The sequence below is a fragment of the Lepidochelys kempii genome, chromosome 3, assembly GCF_965140265.1.
Source record: "Lepidochelys kempii isolate rLepKem1 chromosome 3, rLepKem1.hap2, whole genome shotgun sequence".
Lineage (NCBI taxonomy): Eukaryota > Metazoa > Chordata > Testudines > Cheloniidae > Lepidochelys > Lepidochelys kempii.
Window position 1 is genome coordinate 200,568,038 of NC_133258.1, and position 23,876 is coordinate 200,591,913.

At 43.5% G+C, this 23,876-nt stretch overlaps 1 protein-coding gene across 1 annotated transcript; it reads right to left on the minus strand.

Annotated features, from left to right (window-relative positions):
- Positions 1-5,930: 5,930 nt before the first annotated feature.
- LOC140908352 (D-beta-hydroxybutyrate dehydrogenase, mitochondrial-like) lies at positions 5,931-23,288 on the minus strand. Its single transcript, XM_073335318.1, has 4 exons — positions 22,825-23,288; positions 13,673-13,825; positions 10,928-11,058; positions 5,931-7,579 (listed from the first exon to the last, which is right to left on the minus strand). Exons 1-4 carry the CDS (start codon positions 23,159-23,161, stop codon positions 7,232-7,234), a joined length of 969 nt encoding a protein of 322 aa, XP_073191419.1. The 5' UTR covers positions 23,162-23,288; the 3' UTR covers positions 5,931-7,231.
- Positions 23,289-23,876: the final 588 nt, after the last annotated feature.

Sequence of the window (23,876 nt, forward strand, 5' to 3'; positions counted from 1 at the left end):
ACAGCTTCCATAGATGGAGGGATCAATCAGCCAGAGAAGGTGAAGAAGTTGGGATCAAGACACAGGAAAAATCAGATCCTGATCTACTTCAATCTGGCCGAACTGCAGGCAAAGCTGCTGTATGCTACCTTTGTGCTCATCTGATCTGCAGAGCTGGGCAGAGCCATTTTAACCCATGTCATAAATTAGAGCAGCCTCAGAGCTCCTCTAACCAGCACTAGTTTGTAACAGCTCCCAAAGGTCTGTTAAGCTGTCAGAACTTAGTAGAGTTCTGCATGCTTTGTCCATACGCCCTTATTCCCCACACACCTCTTTACACTACGAGGGGCCAAGAGAGATTTGTATAAAGCTGACTATGCCAGCTGGGGAGTCCCCCACTCCAGGTGAATTTTCAGCTGCCCCATTTAGGGGAGTTTACAGCCCTGTGGGTACTGCTGGAGGACACAAAGGGACGAAACAAAGGCTAGGATCTGCCCTTGACAGTGGTAAACAAAAGGAAACCTGCAACTGATGGAGCAAACTCAAGTGTTCTCCAAAGAATGACACCAGGAATGAATTTAATCCAACGACAGAACAGGATGCAGGAGGTATCATTTTGTTCAGCATATAACAGCAGATTCTAATAGTTAGATGATCAGAAATAAATGAAGTATTAGTTTCTAAACAGCGCTATGTCAATAAAATATTAATTTGTAAGAAGGGAATTTGTTTCGTACTGTTTTATACATGCTAAGTGTTAACCTACTCAGACTCAGACAGCATGCGTGCCTCATATGATGGCGGGTAAAGCTCCCATTACCAATATGCTCACTTTGCAGCAGCAGGATGAGATAATTACACATGAAAAGATTTTGATGCAGAACAGCTGCTTCAGAGTGCTTGGAATTAAAATATAAGAGCTTCTGAGTGCTTTGTTCAGTGCTGGTATAAGGCACCAGGCTGACAGCAGCTGGAGAAATTCTCTCTACAAGACAGGAGCAGCACGCTGCTGGCAGTCTCAATGTGCTTTTCATCCATGGATCCCAAAGCCTAGAACATTAACTAAGCCTCAGAGCCCACCTGTGAAGGTGGCATTGTATATTGTCAGAAATATTATGCAGATAGGGGAAACTGAGGCACGAATAGTAGTATTCTGGCCCTATTGACCTCAGTGGGAGCTGGTTTGGAACCTAGTATGATTTTCGTTGGTATTACATGCTGTTCTGTATTACGGTGAGCATGTTTGTGACTTAAACCTGTTGCTTCTCCAATCATTATCTTCCCAAGGTTAATTACTACTATACCCTTTCATCTAGTCCCGTGTTACTGCAAGACTTGTCCTTTTGTTGTATGCTCTTCTCGGTACGAGCTTGCAAGCCTGATGCATAGTGCAATGACACAAGCCTAGCATGTGGCTAATTGTAATGTCTGTCTTGATCATAAATGATGTTAAAATCAGCCACATGTTACCTTGCAGGAGTGTGAGATCACTTTAGCCTGGCTAATGAATGTATTTGTCTTGGTAGAATTGAATAACACATTGTTCCTAACCAAGGGCTAGGTTGTGCCTAGCCCTCACCTGGCACTGTAGGGAAGGAGGAGCTCCTGCATAGCTGTCTGAGTGCTGCCCACATCTCTCCTCCAGACTCTCAAGGGAGCACAGAATCTCACAGGAGCAAATGAGTGGGATTGGGTAGGGAAGGGCGGGTCTGGACCGAGCCCTATATCCTCCCCTTCACAACCTGGCCACTGGAGCTGGATGGGTGTATAGGGTTGGGGAGACATCATGAAGGGGTGTCTCAAATTACTACCTCTCCTCTAGTCAACCCCAAATTAATTTTGTTTTTATTGTTTCACCTAGAGAGGGGAAAAAATTAATTTGGAGTCAATCTAAAACAATGTTTTGTTTCAATGTCTCGCTCCAGCCAGGGAACTGAAAAGTCAATTATTCACACATCTCTACTTGCCTCCTAACTTCCTAAGTACAAATGTCGGGCCCTGCCTTGCTTTCTTTGTCCACCCAAAGCTCCCACTTGCTTCAGCAGGAGCTCTGGATGCACAAAAGAGATAGGACCAGAATTTTAAAGTGCTGTGGGAGACTCTGCACTTTAACCCTTTAAGGCAGTGGTTCTCAAACTTTTGTACTGGTGACCCCTTTCACACAGCAAGCCTCTGAGTGCGACCCCACCCCTTATAAATTAAAAAAATGTTTTTATATATTTTAAAACATTATAAATGCTGGATGCAAAGCGGGGTTTGAGGTGGAGGCTGACAGCTTGCGACCCCCATGTAATAACTTCACGACCCCCTGAGAGGTCCTAACGCACAGTTTGAGAATCCCTACTTTAAGGTTACTTTAGTGTATCCAATCCCCATTGGAAAGGTGCTTCATGCTTCTTAAGCTCTGGAATTGAGGGGATATAAGTTACTGTCCCCTACTCATTCCTCAGGTCATCTTTGTCCACCTGTCTAAGGGCCTAGGCCAAAGCCCAATGAATACAGTAGTATGGATCCACTTCACTCCTTTCATTAGTTCTTTGTAGGCAACTATCATTAGGACAAAAAAAAGTAAGAAGAGAGTTCTTTTTGTAGTTCTTTTGCATTAATGTTAGTGTAGTTAGGGCAGGTTAGTAATGGTGAGACGTAGGGTTGCCAATTTTGGTTGGACATAATCCTGGAGGTTTTATCAGATGTCATAATCTTTAATTCCTGGAGACTCCAGGACAACCCTAGGGTATCTTAGACTCCATTTGATTCTGCATACACTAATGTCTAACCCTTGTGAGCCCTGCTGTTACATTATCACTATTGTCCGCTAATAAGCATTGTAGGTGCTTACTTAAGTTTGCCAGACTGATGAGAAACAATGGCCTCATGTGCGTCATTCACCTAGCATTTCTTATAAACAAAGCAAATGAAATATTGATCACCCTCATTGCATATGCAGCAAACAAAGGAGCGATTTTCAGCTGATAATAATGCATGTCAGACAGAAGTGAGTTGGGAAAGCAGCTCTTCTGAAATGGCTGCTGTCTTCCTGCAAACCCCGAATTATTGCTGAACCTCTTGGAAATGTAACCTGTAAACGGAAAGTAAAGCAGCATGTAATGGAAAAGCAACATCATCCTTGAGACAGAAGGAGCAGAACGGCCATGTGTACCATGTGCTGGATTGTGAAACCCTTATTGACGTTGTGTTGTCCCTTTCTCCTCAAGCAGTCCCATTGATTTAAAAGGATCTACTTTAGAAGTAAAGTGCTCCCTCACTGTGAGTGTACCAAACACTAACCCCACGTGAGCCAGGCACACAGTTTACCTACCCTCTGTGAAGAATGTACAGATGAACCAGATTTTCTAATGTCAGGAAAGATGGCTGCAATTCCCAATTAAAGCGACTTGGCTTTGTGGGGAAGGAGGGATGCTAAATCTACCAGAAGCCCCAACCCTGTTCATCTGCTCAGCCTTTCTCTGGTGGGGCTAGATGAGGAGAACAAGGGCTACATATCTGATAATCCCACCTCAGGCGGGTGGCGGAAGGGAAGGGGTGGAGAGAGCCACAGGGTGAGAAGAGCTCTGGTTTGACCTTCCCTACTTGGTAGCCAGTGTGGCTAGTCAAGCATGAGGGGGAGTAAACTGCTTCACTACAAGGGATGAAGCAACTTGCTGTTCCCCCGCAAAGCAAGGGGTCCTCAGGAGAGGAACTATGACACTGAGAGTTCCAGTGTATTCCTGGATTTTCTCCTGGGCTATGCACTGCCCCTGGTTCAGATGGTAAAGTTACCAACCATGTGCTCAGTGACTTACTTGGTACTGGTATAACTCCTTCTAAAGGAATACTGCTGTTCCCTTGTGTAATGATTATTTCAGAGAACATACCTGCAGTAGGAAGGCAGGATTACAGCAACATGTTTGAAGCAGAGCTTGAAATGTGCATCTGTTTTCTCAGATGAAATACTCTTCTTCTTACATGGTTATTTCTCTTTGTATTCATTTGTTAATAACTCTTACAAAAACATACCCCTGTGCTATGCAGTCCCTCCCCAAACAGTTCTCTGTTAATAACGAAATTAGCCAATGGCCACTGATTCAAATCAGTCTCAGGTCTGCTGTGAAAAAAATTCATGACCATCTAGGATCCTCAGTGACAGACCTGGAATGAGCTGATGAATTCTCAGTCCAGTTCAAAAAGGGGAAGAATCCATGTCACAGAGATCACCAACACAACTGAAACAAATCAGTTCCCCTGGAACCAGGGATTTCCCTACACCACCACCCCTGAACTCTCCCATTTACCCCTCCATTGGTCAACTAGTTACATGTGGTATTACCAATGTAATCATTTTCCAATTAGATCTAGTTGTTTTAAAAAATTTCTAGTTTGAAAAAATTCCATGTAGTTGGTTGAAAATTTGAATTGAAATTGAAATGTTAATACACACTTTAAAAGCATATATATGGTAAAACACTTGTACCTGAAAAAGCATAATAGGTTTGAAAAGTATGAACAAAGACATGTGTACATGGCTCATGAATGCACCGATGCAAATGGGAATCAAGTATTAAATCATTGCATACGTTATTCTTGATGTCAGTGGAAGGCCAGTAGATGCATTTTTAGATGTTCAGGTTATAGAAGACACATCAGCTGAATCGTTGATAACCCACATTTTAGAAGAGTTAAATGCTTTTAAATTGGACCCCAAACAGATGGCTGCTTGTGCATTTGATGGAGCTGCAAACTTCTCTAGAAGACATGATGAAGTGCAAGCTTTGCTCAGAGAAAAGTGTAACCCTAATCTCTCCTATACACACTGCAGAGGCCATCCACTCCAACTAGCTCTAGTACAAGCTGCAGAATCTTCAAAAGACGTTAAAAAAGCCATATGTTTAATGTCTTCATTATTCTCTTTTTTTTCAACAAGAGTCCAAAAAGACTGAACATCTTGGAAAAAAATAGAAGATGCTCTGGAACTGAAGTTCAGATTAGTCCAACCTGGGAAAACCCACTGGCTTTCTCCTGAGCGATTCTTGGCTATTGTCTTAAAATTACTGCAGCCGTTATTACTGGCTTTGGAAAGTATCTACCAAGAGGGGATGGATCTAAGTGGTGAGGCTGGTGGACTACTTTTGCTAAGACATTCAGAGAAGACAATTGCCATTCTCTCTTTTGTAAGTCTACTGTTGAAACCGCTTGGGTCATTAAACAATGCCATCCAGGCATCTGCTACAAGAGTAGTAGATCTTTGTCCAGCAATAGAAGCTACACTTGGATCAATCAGAGGGATAACCATTGAAAACATACTGGAAGAAGCAAAGACTTCAATCCAGAAGTTGACTAATGAAGGCACTTATATTGAATCCTTAAGTGAAGAGGACAAGAAGTGTCTGTTGAGCCAACTGAACAAACTTGATCCTTACAAATCTACAACAGCAACTTCTGGATTCTACTCAATCTCTACATAGCTTTTAAAGATGCCCATCTTATAAAACCCTGACAGGTGAATGGAGTGAAGCGCTATCATTAATGGGGCTGCCATGTGGTCAGGACAGAATGGAGAATTTGAACATGGAGTGGAATGTCATAGAACAAATTAATGAAGATTTGACTTCAACTTCTTTTTTATCATCATTAGTGGCTTGACCTGATCTTTGTGCTCTGTTTCCGGAGATGAAAGAAGTAGGAATTCATCTCTTGCTACTCTCAGTCACAGCAGCTACAGCTGAGTGTTCATTTTCATCATGGATAGAATTTTGCATTCTGAAAAAAGTCACCTTCTGTCTGATCATGTGAATGAACGTATCAGTTGAAGGACTGGAAATACTGGACACATGAGGAGCCATCAAAGATGAACACACTGCATTTGAGAAGTTCATTAACAGAGTTGTGCAAAATTACAACAAGAGACCAAGAAGGATGTAGATGTAGTTTCATAGAAGGCTTGAGTAGCCAACTTTAATTTGTGTGATGATTTTTAAAACATGAGTTAAATCTAATAAAATGGTCGTGAAACATTTTTCAGTTTTTACTATGGTGCCATGCAGCCCACCTTCACCTTTATGGTCTCACTCCTTGGCCTTCACCCCCTGGTAAATTCAAACACCTCCTCTAATTTCAATTCCTGGGGAAAACACCGATTGGAGTAGTCCCCAGTATGGATGGAGGCTGATTGATGGGGCAGCAGCTTCACATGTGTTAATTTAGCATGTTTCATGAGCACTAAATTCATATACATCCAAAAGCATTTAGGCTCTGATCCAACTCCCATTGAAATCAGTGCGACTTTTTCCACTGATTTCAATAGACTTTACATCAGACCCTTAATTAATTCCTATATTGACAGAAAGAAATGGCACCTCTGAAACATCAAACTGAGCCACAAGCTGTATGTGCAGACTTTCCTCAACTACTAGCTGCTGATTGCGCAGCGCTAACTGCTTGCCGTCTTTTGTGTTTAGTTCTCTGACCGCACCTTGGCTTCATGTGTTGGTTAATCTGGACATTAGAGACAGGCAATAAATCGTTTTAGGAATGAACATTCATTTTGTAAGTGGAATGTGTTACTTATTTATTTTACAAAGCATATGCCATATTTGCTTTGATGTTACAGATTTAAGCAAAATATCAGTGAGCTTAAAATACTTCACAGTGGTAGCTATTGTTTCCAGTGGTAAGGACCTATACTTTCATAATTCATTTAAGGCTCCCTAGCTCTCTGCACCCTCCTGACTCCATTCAAACCTACTTCAATGCCCATTTCTCGCTCCCAGCCTAACACTCCTAGCTCTGCCTCTAACAAACCAATAAAATACTTTTTCAGGCTCTCAAAACTATTGCATTCTTCATCCCTGCCTGATTGTATCTATCAATGTCACTGTGGGGTATACTCTACTTGTAACTGATGTGGAAGCATTCTGTGGTACTTTCATCTGAAAGATTCTACAGAAAAATAAAATGCATTAGATTCGAGAGGCAAGGAACACAGCCGCATGTAAGCTAATCCTTACAGCAAGCGGAGCAGTGCTGTGTCCCAGAGTACAGCAACTGAATTCTTTTACATTCAACTCCAGATGCATTTCAGTATGCAAAAGTTACAGTCCTAGCATAAGAGTCTAATCCAAAGCTCGTATCAGTCAATGGGAGTCTGTCCACTGATTTCAACAGGCTTTGGACCAAGCTGTAAATCCTTTGCTTACAAAAGTTGTCCAACCTGAATAATAGAGCAGAACGAGGAGTTGGTATTCTCTCCACAGGGCTATGTCAGTTTCACTTTACTCAGTGCAAAGGACAGAATTGAATCCATCACAGCTGTTGGGAAACCTGTGCATATAAAGACCAACAGTTTTTCCTTTAGCTTCGCAACCATATAACGTGCCTTGGGCGCAGGTGATATTAGAGCATCCACCATGGCATCTACAACCTCGTGGCCTGTGGTGCACCCTTCTTTAAGCATGCTGTTGAAAAAGTCTGAACGTTCTTGCACGTATTCTTTATTGTAGACTGCCTTTTCCTCCTCAGTAAGTTCGTTCCAGATCTGCTGTGCATTGACTGGTGGCTGAATATTAGTTGAACATGCGTAATTTCCCGGCTGAATAACACAAACCTAAAAGGAAAAGCAAATTAGGAAATAACTATTAGAACTATGAGAACTGTTCTTTTTGCGAATACAAACACGGCTGCTACTCTGAAACCTATTAGAATATAATCAGCTGCTCTGAATTCAGTGAAATAATAGGAGCAGTAATGCTGGTCGAAATTGGGTTGGTTTTTTTAACAGAATAGTTCTGCTGGAAAATGTGGCTTCTGCAAAATCAAATGTTTCGTGGGAATGTTGATTACAATCAAAATGGAGTATATCATTTTGACTTTGTTTCATTTCAACTGTCTTGTTTTCCTTCACTTTGACTTAATTTTTTTTAACTTCCTTAAATTTTAATTCCTGTTTATATATTTTATGTATTGTACAGTGGATTTCATATTTATATGTATATAACTTTTTTTTATTTTTTACATCAGTGAAACGTTATCAGGACACAATGTTTTGACATTATTTAAATGAAACATTTTGATAAGGCCGTTTCGATGTATCCAAAATGAAATGGTTTTGAATTTCAGTTACATGGTAAATTCAGAAATTTCAACTTTTTGTCCCATTGCGAGATAAATGAAAATTAGGAAATGCTGGAATTTTTCATGGGATGGAAATTCTGTTTTCCTAGCAGTTCTAAGGAACAGGTAATGGGACTTTGATTTCCAAGTAGATAGGGACAAAGATTATGTTCCTGATCCCACTGGAAATCCCTCTGATTTCTGTATGTTTAGGTTTACACCCAAAGTTTCCAAATCCTTTGCTGCTGAGTCTCCATTGTCCTTGCTTGCATTGGTGCTGCTGTTCTGTTAGCTTCCCAGAGATTGCAGTGGGCATGTTTGACACTATAGCGGGCACATCTGACTTGGAATATCTCACTACGGTTAAGTGGTTAACAGCGTATTTGTTAAAACTACCTATGTCACGTAATAGTGACACTACGGGTTTGTCTACACGGTAATTAAAAACCTGCAGCTGGCCTATGCCAGCAGGCTTGGGCTAAGGGGCTGTGAATGCTGAGGCTCGGGATGGAGCAGGGGCTCGAGGACTCTGCAGAGGTGGGAGGCAGCCTGAACATCTACACTGCATTTAAACAGCCCCTTAGTCCTAGCCCCACAGGTCCAACTCAGCTGGCACAGGCCAGCCATGAGTTTTTAACTACAAGGTAGACATACCCTGTAGGGCTAGACTATGGCATTTAGCCACAGCCTTTTGTAAGTGGCAACACAGACCCAATGCAAGGCGAGGAGCACTGGACTTCACACACATGATGTACATGAGGTAACGCTGGCAAGGGCAGGGCAGCGCACTCTTCAAAATGGCGTCCCCCAGACAAAACCAGGTCTGGTTTTGTCTCAGTACTGGACAGGGGACAAACTGTAGAAAAGCAGGACCATTTACTGGACGAATGGCCTGCCTAGCTACAGAGAGCACAAACTGCTGTATCCCTTTAATGGGTGCAACATATTGTGCACTGGGTGGGCAGTCAGTTTGGCTGGCCAATGTATAGAGGGGGTAGGCAGCAGGTTTAAAACAAATAAAAGGAAGCATTTCTTCATGCAATACACAGTCAACCTGTGGAACTCCTTGCCAGAGGATGTTGTGAAGGCCAAGACTATAAGAGGGTTCAAAAAAGAACTAGATAAATTCATGGAGGCTATTAGCTGGGATGGGTAGGAATGGTGTCCCTAGTCTCTGTTTGTCAGAAACTGGGAATGGGTGACAGGGTATGGATCATTTGATGGTTACCTGTTCTGTTCATTCCCTCTGGGGCACCTGGCATTGGCCACTGTTGGAAGTCAGGATACTAGGCTAGATGGACCTTTGGTCTGACCCAGTATGGCTGTTCTTATGTAGAGACATGGCTCCATCTGCTCCCTGCCCCCTTTTGGGAGAGTGGCTCCAGAAAAGAGGGAGAGACTCTCAAGGCGATGCATCCTGCCAGTCTTTAGGCGGGCTAAGCAGTGATGAAGGGGACAAGGGGGATTAGCTAAGGGCTAGCCACAGCTTAGCCCATAGTGAGTGGATATAAAAGTAATCCTCATAAATACCACCACCATATTTATTCGCAAAGGTAATTAGTAGAGAAATATATTTTGAACATTAAAGTCCAAGCAAACTGGAACAGCTAACCTCTTAAACTAAGCACTTCCGTGCACTCAAGATTATCCTTAGCTAAGCAGTTCAAATCCTCATCGTGCCATAGGTATTTCAACGTGTACAATGCAAGGGATTGTATATTGTTTTCCAAAAGGGGGCAGCTGTTGAAACACAGCTACAGCTTTTCCACAACCGAACTGCTGTGAGCGGTGCATACAATTAGTCTATGCTGTAGTAATTTCTTCGGGGACCATTTAGGGAGCGCTGAATGAGGATTTAAATGGAGGAACGATTCAAAGGAAAAGCTAGATGAGCTGTTCAGTGATCTAAGCTTTAGGTTCGGTCATTAGGGTTCCATCGGCAAAGGAGCCCTGGTTCGGGAGGTGTATATTTCACCAGTCACCATCAGCGCAGCCCCTGGCAATCTAGTGGGGAGGGATGTCTCCAGCACTCAGGTTTCCTACAAGAGGAGTGAACCTTTACCTCCCTCTGGAAACTCCAGAGGAGCTCTGTGAGTGAGAGACACCAGGTCAATGTACTCCCTGGGCAACCTGGTCCCGCTTCCTTCTTATCCCACACCGCTCACTTTTGAAGTCCTCATCGCCCCCAGTAACTACCCCACTGAAGGGAAGTTTTAGTTACAGTATGTTGTTACAACTTCTTCTTCTTGACAGGCACTGTATAAACTCATGGAGAGAGACAGTTCCTGCCCCAGAGAAGTTACAATGTAAACAGATGAGGCAGACAAAGGATGGGAGGGGAAACACAGTGTCTTCCCAAAGTCCCACATTGCTGGAAATAGCAGCCAGAGCACCCAACTCCCAAGCCAGTACCCTATCCACTAGGCCACACTGCCTGCTGGGGATCACATACCTAGAAACCAACATAGATCCTAGAAGGATCTGCATCTTAGACATCCTGGAACCAGAGGCTGGAATCCAGGGTTGACTCAGCTCTTCATCTTTCCAGTGTTAATATATGCCGTTTACCGAGAGGGCTTTTAAATATGACTTTTCGCAAGACGAAGAGTCTGCTTGGCTAAAATTTCCCTTTCCCCTCATCAATATGCAATATCCTCTGCATAAGCTGCTTGCTCCCCTCCACCCCAGAAATAATGACAGGTCAGTGATGTGTGTAGAGTTTCAGGAGGAAAGATGCTATAAAAATATAGAATACATCTTTTATTCATGCAAAATTAATGGTTACTTCTGAAATATATAAACAGCTTTTGTGAGTGAAAAAAAAGCTGAATAAGTATCTTACCAGCACTCCAAACTTCTTCATTTCCAGTCTTAAGGCATCACAAAATTTTTCTATGGCTGCCTTGGTCATAGAGTAAATGCCATTCCCCAAAGTAAAATATGCAGTAACACTAGACATAAAGACCATACGTCCTGGAGGGGAAAAAAACACTGTTCAAATGACAAATAACTTAGTATTTAAATTCCTTGTTTTCCCTCATAATCTTTCCCTCATAACTGCCTTACTGTGCAGTGAGGCTAAGATGTGCATTCCCATCATAACCTTACTATAGTATGTTCACCTCTGTAGCTCAAAAAACCAAGCTTCCTCCAAAAGTCTCGTTTCTTGGTTATTTGCAGGTGCTGATCCAGACTAAGTGTAATATAGTCACAACTTGCATCCTGCCAGTTCTGAGCCAGTAAGTTCAAACATAAAGCGTGTAGCATAAGGACATAAACGCAAAGAGCCATACTTTAACCAACAACTAGAGAATTCCCTGATCACGAAATTCCTACATTTATTAAGCTCCCTGGTGAAATATATCCTGGTCCTCTCTGGAAACTGTGGAAGACCAGGAATTGTATAACCACTCCACAGAGAGGAGGAAAGAAATTGCAGCAAAGCAACCCCTAAAATCAGTGGGTAAATAAAAGAAATAAAAATGAAGGGATTGTGCATCTAAAAGGAGGATTGTAGTAGGGGAGAGAGACAGTGTCTAATTATTCATCATGATGGGGCTGATTTCACTGTAACACCAGTTTTATACCAGTGCAACTCCATTGACTTCAAAGAAGGTTAGCCCTGGAAAGGTAGTGTGATTTCCACAAATGTGTGTCTTCTCATTCCATTTGGTGGTGATTTCCATGGCTTGTGCCATTGTTATAATCATTTTATGATTTTTGTCCAATGTACCAGTCTACTAAAGTTCAAAGGTGTCCAGAACAAGGAATTTTGCTCCAGCCCAGCTGAACAATTTACTCCTAGAGCTCCAACAAATAATTATACCATAGAACTAGAAATGTTTACATGTATGATGATACCTCAGGTACTGAGAGGCAGGATGGTCTTGTGGTTAAGGACTAGAGATTTGGGTTCAACTCCTGTGTCGGAGTCACTGTGTGACCTTGGCAAGCCACTTAATGTCTCTGCTTCAGAGCTCCCCTGTCATATGGGGATCACAGTACTTCCTTTTCCCTGCCTTGCCTATTTAGAATTTAGAATGCAAGCTCAGGGCTTGCGTCTTAAGGCATGTCTATACTATCGGCCGGATCGATGGGCAGCGATCGATCCAGCAGGGGTCGATTTATCGTGTCTAGTATAGATGCGATAAATCGACCGCTGATCACTCTAGTGTTGACTCCGGTACTCCACCTCAATGAGAAGCGGAAGGGGAATCGACGGAAGAACGTCTCCCGTTGACACACAGCAGTGAAGACACCGTGGTAAGTAGATCTAAGTACGTCGACTTCAGCTATGTTATTCACGTAGCTGAAGACGCATAACTTAGATCAATCTCCCCCCTTAGTGTAGACCAGCCCAGAGTATGTGTATGTAAGTACAGCACCCAAAACAATGCGGCTCTGATTTTGGTTGTGGCATCTAGGTGCTATTGTAATAAGTACTGTGCCAGGAAGACACAATGGCCCAGGAACCTCAAGGCAGCCTGGCCACTCTGGGATCACTCTGCTCTTCCCTTGCACAGGACCTATCTCCATTGGCCAGAATGAGAGGGTGCTGGGGTCAGACAAAATATAAATTGTTACAGTCATGGCAGTGTTTCAGGAATAACGTCAATGGATCGCCATACAGTGCCTAAAGTTAAGCACATGCATAAAAGTCTTTGCAGGTCTGGGTGATAGAGTGTTAGCAGCGACATATCATAGAAGGAGAGTGACTGCATCCCACAAGTTAGCAGTGTAGCACTTCCATAGCTTCTAAACAGGCGGAAGCAGTGCTGTGTTCTTGTGATATTAACATAACTTGGCCATTCGTTTTACAGTGTGCTAAGGTTTCATTACATTTTTTCCCATGTATTGAAAAAGCAGTGTTACTAGGAGGCTGAAGAGCTGCGTATTTGTGACTAAGGGATAAATAGTAAGATAAAAGCATCCATTTCTGGATCACAGGGTCCTTTCTATTATTTGTGTTACAGTAGCACCTCCAGACCGCAATCGAGACCTCATTATGTGAGGCCTTGTACACACACGTAGTAGGAGACAATCCCTGCCTTGAAGAGCTTAATGCAAGACAGACAAAAGGTGGAAGAAAGGAAATATTATTATCCCCAATCTGTTCAATGGGGACAACAGAGACACAGAAAGATTAAGTGACCAGCCCTAGAACTCAGAGAACCTGTGTCAGAGCCAAAATTGAATTCAGATCTCCTGAGTCCTTCTCCACAAGACTATCTTTCCTCCCAGAAGCAATGAACAATAAAATAGCATGATCTAAATACCGGAACAAGTCCTTGCCCATGCTGCGTGTATCCCAGTGACAGTGCTGACAGTCTCTTGTACTCGAAGGACGGCTCTAACAACTAGCTTTAAGCATTTCCCTCTGTTTCCAACCACAGATATTGATGTCATTAATTCCTCATAAATTAAAACAAACTACTTTTTTCACCCTATACGTCCTTGCCCTCTTGTCAGGATAGTGTTGTCCTCTCAGGTAACACTTCAGGAAATTGGACAACAGACGGGTTTTGTTTCAGTTAATTATAGTAAACTAATTATTCTACAACTGTAGATGACATTGGATTAGAATTACCCTTGTATTTCCTTAGAAGGGGAAGAAATGCCAACGTTGTCCTTATACACCCAAGGAGATTCACATCCACAAATTTTTCATATTTCTCCATAGGCAGCCACCCTGTCTCGCCGAATGTCGATATTCCAGCATTGTTCACCAGTCCCCAAAAACCTGAAGGGGGAAAAATTGTCTTCTGTCTGTAACATATTTAACCACCAGACAAACTGGACACAACACCCTCAGAGCCTTCAACAATGTTCATAAGATGGGTGTGGTATTGGTCTGTGCCTTTGAGGACTGAGCTTCTCAGACAGAGGCTGGTCAGGGCACTCTGAAGCCCACCCAGCTGGAACTGACATAGAATAAAGCAGCGCTCTTGCAAGCAGCTTATATATCACTGAACACCACAATGAGAGCTATCTGAAATAAGTCCTTGGCTACATTATATTTTAGGTTTGTATTCATAAGCATGTGCACATTTTGCTTAATGAAGGAACATAATTGTGCCCATTATCTGGGCCATATCAGCCTGTTGAGTGCTATTTAATAATCATTCACTATATTGTCTCCTTAGGTTATTTATGAATAACATGATCTGGGAGGCCATTTTCTGCTGCCAAAACAGTGCACCAAGGTATTTTAACTACATTAATCCTGCTGTGTAACTTGGAGCATCTTTGTGAAAACAGTATTAAGCAGACTAAAGACCAAATGGTAACATTTTCAAAAGTGTCTAAGTAACTTAGGAGTGTAAATCCTATTTTAAAAAGCGATTTGGTATTTAGGAGCCCACACCCATTGCAAGTCAATGGACTTAGACTCCTAAATCACTTTAAAAGATGGGACTGAGCCAAAGTTACTTAGTCATTTTTGAAAACTTTACTCCAGATCCTGTCCTCAAATACTTGTTGCAGGTATTTCCAGGCTGACCAGCCCTGTAATATCTGTGCAGTGGCTAATAATCACATAGGGAGGTCAACAGCTGATTTAGGTCAACGTAATGTTGATCTAACTACAAGTGTCTACACAAAAATGTGGCTCCAACCGATGTAACTTACCCACTACACCAACTGAACAATGCCACCTCTGCAAGAGGCGTAGCACTTAGGTCGATGTAGTCAGGTCAGTGTAGACCCTGCGTTGCTTATATCAACTGTTGCTGCCTTTCAGATGCCATCCCACAATGCCCCAGACTGACAGAACAGTCTGTACCAGCATTCCTGGTGAGAACGTGCACTGCCAGCACAAGGAGCGCAGTGTGGACATGCAAAAGTGATTTAATTACTGCAGTGGCTGTACATCAACATAACTCAGCCCTGGTCTACACTGGAGGGGGGATCGATCTAAGTTACGCAACTTCAGCTACGTGCATAACGTAGCTGAAGTCAGCATACTTAGATCAACTTACCATGGTGTCTTCACCGCGGTGAGTCGACTGCAGCCGCTCCCCCGTTGACTCCGCTTGCACCTCTTGCGGCGGTGGAGTACAGGAGCCAACGGGAGAGTGCTCGGGGGTCGATTTAGCGTGTCTAGACTAGATGCGATAAATCGATCCCCGCTGGATCGATCGCTGCCTGCCAATCCGGCGGGTAGTGTAGACATACCCATAGGTCGACTTAATTTTGCAGTGTAGACTTGTCCTAAGTCTCTCCCAGGTTCGTCAGCTTTGCTTACTGTTAGCTCCGCCAGGGGCCTTGCACATCGTTATCTGAAGGCAGCATTTGATACAAATGGTCAGTTTCACATGCCCTGCACAGAATCAGTGAAAATGGGGTATTTGTAGGGACTGGAGTGGGTAATGGAATCTTTCCTCTTAATCCTGACACAGGGTGCTGGGCATCTGCCCAGTCATCTATGGCTACAAGACTGCAGCAGGGACCACAGCTTGCTGCAACCACACCAGCAAGGTTCCTGGCGAGGGGAGCTGAATCGTTCATAGACCTAATGGATATTATCACGCCTCTCCCCAGACCACCCCTGTGGAGCAGGCTCCAGGGTCTCCTTGCTCAGACTCTCCTCTTTTGGAGCTGCTTGTGCAAAGCCACAAGGGTGATTTCACTAGATTTTGTCTTTCCAGATCTCAAGGCAGTGCTTGGTCAGGGTCTCATCCAATGTCTATCCAGCTCTCAGAACTGTCCCTCCTCTCCCCCCCCCCCCCACATTCACTTGAGCTCATGGCAGTTTCTGAGAGCAGGGTAGACATTGGGCAATGCACAGATTCTATCAGAAACAGAAGGACTGAAGCTGCAAACAGAATTAGAGGATGGGGGGAGATTCTCACTAACACCATGGTCGTTAAAACGGATTCTGAGGACAAAGATTAACAGATAAAGTAGAGGATCTGGAGGTTCACTTTAGGAGACCTCATTTAAGATTAGTGGGGCTTCCAGAAGGGAGAGTAGGCTCTCACAAGGACAAAGAAAAACTCCTATCCCTGCCACGTGGAATGATGTCTCTTTCATTTAAAGAAGATACCCTGATGTTCTTTCTGATGTGAGGGTAGAAACAGAGAAAAAAAGATAATACAATTCACTCTGGTTTAAAAATATATAAAATCTTATGGAGCTGGGTACACACTCGGCAGTGTGGTACCTTGCAAAGCTGCTTATTCTTTACAACAAACCCAAATCTCTTGGCACATCTGTAAGACGCTAATAAATTCCTTGACTCCTTGGAAAAAGCTATGGGGCAGTGAAGCCCCCAGTCTGTCAATCTCAACAGCTCCCTGGACAAGAGACTGCACTCAAAATCCGCAAATAAGAATGCAAGATGAAAAGAGGGTGAAAAATGTGAAAAGCAAAATAAAGAACGTGCTCTCTCTAGCTTTATTTCTCTTTTGCAATTTCAGATTTGATTATTTTTGAGATTCTCCAGGTTATGCATGAGCCGGCAGGCAGGAAGGGACATTGTATTTGTGGAAGGGAATATCTGACCATGGGTTTTATGGAATATAAAATCAAAGAACATGTTACAAGATAGATGCCAATTGGGTTACTGGTTCTGTGAAATATATTGTTCGTAAATATTCCTGCTTCCTTATATGTATTACAGTGTGTTGACAATTCAGAATCCACTGAAAAAAGCACAGTTATTAGAACTGGTTGAAAAATTTCATTTGAACCTTTTTCTGATGAAAAAGGGTCTTTTTTTTAAAACAAAATTTCACTAATTTTTTTTTTTAATTTTCCAATGGAAATTTTTCATTTTTTCCCCACTTCCCTGTTTTTTCCCTTCCCCCTCCCTTTCAGTGACAAAATGAAAAAAGGAGAAAAAGAAAAAAAAAGGGAGAGAAAGGAAGACAGGAAGAAAAGAAAACCCGATTTATTTATTTCTGTGTGTGTGTTTGTGTGGTTTCAGAAACTGAAAAACTTAAAAAATCATTTTTTATTTTTATTGTTTTCATTTGAAACATGCTTCCTACTTTTCGTTCAGCGCTGCTCATTATGTTATAAATGGTTAAAGAGGGTGTTTCAGTAATGAAGGCCCTGTGTTATACCATCTTCCATGTCAGATGTCTAGAGAAAGCAACATACTCATGGAAAATGAGTTTCAGAAGCACCTGGTTGTATAGTCTAGAATAGACCATAGCTCTACAGAGAGAAACAATCTATGAAGAGAGAGAGAATCCAATCAGGTATTACCGGTACTTTGGTATCTGATTTGGTACTGATTTTGCTGAAGTATGACTTCCCATGGGTCCAGTAGCACTAGGCCCCCTATAACACTATGTTACATAAGGAGAACAGCCTTAAAAACTTGAGAAATGATATGTCAGAGAACACGGCAAACAAGGAACACAGTGCTGTAGTGTTGATGTGTTATGGAAAGCTGCCAAAGCAATCCTGATGAGTGAACTGATGTTCAAAGGACCTGCAGCCTACAGAGGGACCCTAGAAAAGATGGAAAACATAGGTTAGAACTTGGGAAGAAGGAAACATTTGAGGTTAAGGCAACAGAGTCGGATTCAGGAGATCTGGATGCCATTCCTGGTCTCTCACAGATTCCCTGTGTGACCTTGGGCTAATCACTTAATCTCTGCACCTCAATTCCCTATCTTCTGCTTGCGTATGATACTCTTTGTCTTATCTATGTAGACCATAGGGCCTTCAGAGCAGAGGCTGTCTCTTACTACATGTATATATATTCCTAGCACAATGCAGCCCTGGCGTCTCTAGGTGATACTGGAAATATTATTTAGGGATGTAATAAACACTAGAGGAAAACTGAATCAGCTCCTTAGAGAAAAAGAGTGAATAAATACTCCTTTTATGATAAAGGGAACAAAGATGACAGAATATTGGCCAATCAGTTATGAAAGAGGGCTCAGAAGACAGCTATTCGCCAGATCACGTCTGAAGGACAAATGTTTAGTGACTCAAAAAGATCCAACACCTCTTTCATGCATACAACTGTATTCTTCACAGTATTAAGAGGGTCAGGGAATTCTTCAGCAATACTTAAAACTAGAAACTAGCTATCCTCATCAGTTAGAATGGGAAACCTTAGGTGAACTTATTCTAATGCAAGATGTTTTCATAAATTTTAAGGTCAGAAGGGACCATTATGATAATCTAGTCTGACCTCCGGCATAATACTGTCCAAAGAATTTCACCAAGGATTTCTGCATCAAGCCGAGTAACTTGTGATTGAACAAGAGCATATCTTTCAGAAGGATATCTGATCTTGATTTAAAGATTGGGTATAATATAGAATCCACATCCCTTCGTAAACTGCTCCAATAGTTAATTACCTTCACTGTTAAAAAATTGCTCCTTTTTTAGCTCGCATTTGTCTAGTTTCAACTCCCAGCTATTGGATCTTGTTACCCTTATCTGCTAGATAAAGAGCTCTCCGCTATCAGATATGTTCTTCCCGTGTAGGTACTTATAGGTCATGATTACACAGGTCAGATTTTTTTCTGAATGAAAAGGGTTTTTGTAAAAAAACAAAAACATGGACTTCTTTTTCAAAAATAGAAAAATCTGTGAAAAAAATTGACTTTTTAAAAAAAACTGCTTTTCCCAAAAAATACATTTGCAACATTTGTATCAAAATGTGAATCAGAACCATTATCCAAATGGTTCACTAATTTAATTTTTTTTTTTTTTTGTTACTGAAAAACGAGTCACCTTAGGCCCAATTTTCCACGGTGCAGAGCACCCACAACTCCCATTGAAGTCTTTGTACTGAGGCACCCAAAATCTGTGGCCCCTTTGGAAGATTTGGCTGTAAAGTCATTATTATGCCTGGAATAATACTGCCTAGTCTGTGTCATAGCATATGGAATTCCGGGATCACAGTCCTTCTTAAGCAGGAGGAATTTATTATAAAAAGCTATTGTATCTCCAGGCACAAGCAAACAGGCTTCCAGACAGCTTGAGTTCCTGCTTGATCTGGATTTATTTAACAGGCACTATATTTTGTCTGGAACTATATGCAACACTCAAAGTTCAGTACTTATCTAGTGGCTAAAGAATATTTAGCCTAATGAGATGTAGAGTTTTATCTATAATATTGTATATATTTTTGGGAGGCAAGGAGGATCTCATTTTAATGTTTCATTCATTTAGGCTCTGATTCTACAACCCTTACTCACACCAAGTAGTGCTTACTCAGACAAGGAGGCCAACTGAAATCAACTAAGGTACATAGCTTTCACCAAGAGTCCCAAGGAGGTGAATGGTGTGAGTAAGGGCTGCAGAGTTAGGCCCTTCTGAAATATTGGGCTAACCTGGAAGGTTTTGTCCCGTGGAGAGCATACAAGCTCTGAGCTCCAGGCTGCATTGCAGAGAAAGTAATTGGTTACACCACTTTAAGGAGCACCTCGTACTATCACCCCCCAAATCTGGCCCACCCTCTTACGGTGAGTTGCTCTAGGGAAATAGGAAGGAGGCGAGCAACTCAGAAACAGTCTCTAAACCACTGCCTCCTCCCACACGCACCGTGTAAGAAATTCTAGGAGACCCTTATCCAGGCCTCACAAAAGAGGTAGAGTCCTTACTCTCTCCACCCACACAGGCATAGGTGCTGGAACTAGGAGTACTGGGGGTGCTGCAGCACCCCTCGTTTGAAGTGGTTTTCATTATATACAAGATTTACAGTTTGGTTCAATAGCTCTCAGCACCCCCACTACACACATTGTTCCAGCCCCCTGCACACAGGACACTCATGAAAGGGGGGAGGGCACAATCTAGCCCATTATAATTAAAGAGATGGATCACTACATCCTGGCTGGTTGAAGAAGCCCATGCAGGAAGGTTGCTAATGTCAACCCCACATACATCAGTTTCTTGGCTTTTGTTCCACTTGAAATGAAATGTTTTATGCCCCTATATTTTGCAAACCACTAATAAGGCCTTTGGAATTCACTGTATTAAATCAGATATTAAATTAAGCCAGTGGCTCCATTGTACTTAATGTTAATATACTCATAGGAGAAAGACTGCCTAGTAATTTAGAAGTAAAGTACACGCTGGTAGGATTCGTAAAACCACTTTACCTTGACTTTTACCTGGTTTTCTCCATGGCACACTCAATAGCTGCTCAAGCAGAGAGGTTGAGCAAAAAAGTGAAGAGCCATCATCAGATGTATAATACATACAAGATCCTGATTATGTATAATGTAATATAACAGAATAGGTATAAGTGTCTTATTAAGGGCCTAGTCCAAAGCCCATTTAAGGCAAGGAGAGTCTTTTCACTGACTTCACTTAGTCTCTGGATCAGGTCTTAAAGGTCTAGATCAGTGTAACAGAATGTATATATTATGATCTGGACATTCCATGTAAATGAGCTGAATCAAACAAGCATAATCCCTGGAAAATTCCCTTCCCTGCTGCCCCCATGAATCAGGCCTTGCAGTAAGAGTCTTTCATAATACCCCCAATTTGGCAAGCTAACCTTGTTAATCAAGATTTCGCTGAACAGATGCCAGCTACTGCTTTGGTATAAGGTACAACTAATTGCCCCTGCACAGGAGTTTCAGGGTGATGCTCCTTTAAGTCCCTGGGCTCTGTCTAGCCTATAAACACTGGCCTTGGGATGCAGCTGTTGTTTCTAAAGCTGGGGAAAGAACCTAAAAGGGAAAGACTTAATCAGTTGAGGTCAGGATAACCCATAAATACACATACTTAATGAGAGGCTTCTGTGCTTTTGTTTACTTTCTATATTCTTGTTCCTTTCCAGGACATATCCTAACAAGCTAGTCAAGAATGTGTCCTGCATTTCCATTGTTGTGCCATGTGCTTTATTCTTCATTATAACTTTTGTGTTAATGAAAATCATTTGCTCAGAATTACAGATGCACTTAACTTCTTTTGCAAAGTACTGTGTAAATGTATTGGGCTAAATCCATCCCCGATGCAACTCCATTGGCTTCAATGGCTAATAGAAGTGTTTACGCCCTGCAGACTTAAGTCTATAAAGAGTTTTGCCTTGCATGGCACATGCATGGTTCAGGTCCAATAAGTTCAGTCGTAGCAGTCTAACACTGTTCTGATAAGGTAAACAGGGATTTGTGCTGCTTGTGATTATTTTGGACCATATAATATACCCTAAGTTCATATATTATGTGGAGGCTAATGGGCGCTGTCATCCCCTCACCAACTTTGTGCCCAGCCATCCAGTTCTGCAGAGAAATCATTGTGGGTGCACTTGTGTTAGTACACAGCCCTGCTGAAATTAATGCAGCTCTATGCAGGCAGAGGTGTCCTCCCACACGGATCTCATTGCCCATGCTAGAGGGAAATTCGACCCTACTGCTGTGCAGGTGGGACAGGGAGATGACCAAAGGAGGCTTCCCATGCGCTCTTCCATCTCTGCATGCCCTCCTGACAAAACAATTCTGGTTACAGGCTGTCCCTAATTTCAGGGAAATTGCCTCATTTCTGCTACCATGTGTAACATCTCCAATGAAGAGTGCAAATGAGCACATCTCCCCTCCACTCCCTTTGGTGTCAGGTCAGCCATTCACACTGAATAAGGTTTAGACTTTACATTTGGTTTTAAATATCCATCCCACATCTGACCAAGTGCTATGCACTAGCTTTATAAAACAAAACGTTAGACTGATAAATAATTGGTCGTTCTTGGTACAAGAGCCTTCTACTCTGCAGCTTTCCTGCATTTATGTACCTCTTTTCAAATCACTCCGGAAACTACTTGTTTTCCTCTTGCTTGTACTTCTTCATTTGCTCTCCTCCCCATTATTACCTATAATTAGATCTCTGCAAAATACTCACAAAGAAACCCCCAGACAAGCAACACTTGGTGGGTTTCCTTTTTCACTACGAACTTGGAAGTTTAGTCAAGATTCATTGATGGGTTCGTGACTGTAAACTCTTTGGGGGAAGGGATTGTCTTTTTATTCTGTGTTTGCACAACACCTCGCACAAGGGGTCCCAGGTCCATGAAGGGTGCTGCCACCGGACAAATTAACAACGGTTTGGGTTGATTTATGGCTAAAAGTCTAAAAAAAAAATAGGTGATCGTCAGTAGTCGCCGCTGAATTTTTGGTTCTGATATTTGGGTTCATCCCAACCCAGATCTCAGAGCTCAAGCCCCAAGCAGTCAAACCTCAGAAGAAAGATTTCATGAACTTTGATCCCCAGCACCTAACCCAGCACATGGCGTATTCAGCTCCGCCAAATGGTTGGACACAGCAGGGGTCTGAACTACCCCAGACAAAAGGGGTATGAACTAGCAGAGCAGGGTGGAACCTCAGGGGAACTCTGTTTACCATTTTGTTTCCATTGATATTTGATGGCCAGATCAATACCTTTTATTGAGGAAGCCTCCCAGCAGACCTGGGGCTGGACAAGAGACAAAGGCAGCAGGCCCCCTGCCCCAAGGAGTTTACAAGACCGGAAGGTTTATTGATGATCCTCTCGTTTTGCTACCAGGCGCCCCTATATCGACCCTGGTTGAACTCCCAGCCCTGAGTCTAGGGCCAGACCCTGCTCGGACGCGGGAGCAAACGCTGCTCCGGATTTACTCCAGTGTCCGGAGCCCGGCCCCGGTGCGGAGGATGAGTGGCTGCCCTGGGTGGCTGCTGTCCCTGGGAAGGGTCTTTGGCAGGTGGCAGCCGGCGGCAGAGGCCAGGAGCCGGAGCAGGGCAGTGCCGTGTGAACGCGCTGCCTCCGGAGTAAGGGCCGGGCGCAGGACGCTCTCACCTGTCTCCGGCAGGTTGCTCAGCACCAACTCCTTGGCCGCGGCCACGTCCCGCTCCCGGGTGACATCCAACGGCAGCACCCGCAGGCGGCCGGAGCCGGAGGCGGCTTCCCGCCGCAGCCGCTGCGCCCCTTCGCCGCCCGGGCAGAGGCAGCCGGCGAAGACGGTGAAGCCCAGGCGGTGCAGGCGCAGGGCCAGCCCGTGCCCGAAGCCGCTGTCGCAGCCGGTGATGAGCACGGCCCGGCCGGCCGGCTGCAGCGCTGCCCGCCGCGGGAGCCCGGCCCGCAGCGCCAGGGGCAGCAGCAAGAGCAGCAGCAGCAGCGCGGTCGCTTCCCACATGGTGGCTGCTCCGCCCCCGGCTCTGCTCCGTCTGGCCAGCGTCCCCGCGCCGGGCAGTCCGCTGGGGAGAAACCCGCCCCCTTCCCCCCTTTGCGGGGAGCATTTCCCTGCCCGGCGAGAGGAGAAAGAGGCTCTCTCACACACAGCACGGGGAGGGGTCAGGGCACACCCACGTCTGGGTTCAGGGCACCTCTCTCCCGGCTGGCCCACAGCTGGGGCTGAAATTTAGGGGCGCCCTGGAATCATGAGGCAGATTTGCCACAAAACTTTTTGAGGAAAGTTGTCATTATAGCCCAGCCATTCATTTCCCACAAGGTATTGATAGTTATCACGTGCAAAGGAATCGTCGTGAGAGAAGGGATGGGAAAGACGTAGCCAGAGCTGTCGGGATCCCTGTCTGATGGCTGGTTTCAGAGTAGCAGCCGTGTTAGTCTGTATTGGCAAAAAGAAAAGGAGGACTTGTGGCACCTTAGAGACTAACCCATTTATTTGAGCATGAGCTTTCGTGTAGCTCAGGAAAGCTCATGCTCAAATAAATGGGTTAGTCTCTAAGGTGCCAGAAGTCCTCCTTTTCTTTTTGTCTGATGGCTGGGTTTGTTCCAAACAGGGACTGGATTGGAATAGAAAGCGATGTCCTTCTACCTACAATCCATCCACAACCCCAGGGGAGCTGGATGCCTCTGCTAAAATGATTAGCATTGAAATAGTTCACAAT

Excerpts from the sequence above, each read along its gene's own strand:
- LOC140908352 (XM_073335318.1), bottom strand. The coding sequence starts at position 23,161 with ATGTGGGAAGCGACCGCGCTGCTGCTGCTGCTCTTGCTGCTGCCCCTG. Across the intron at positions 11,059-13,672 it reads CCTTCTAAGGAAATACAAGG|GACGTATGGTCTTTATGTCT; the intron begins GTAATTCTAATC and ends TTTCCCCTCCAG. Across the intron at positions 7,580-10,927 it reads TGAAGAAGTTTGGAGTGCTG|GTTTGTGTTATTCAGCCGGG; the intron begins GTAAGATACTTA and ends TTTTCCTTTTAG.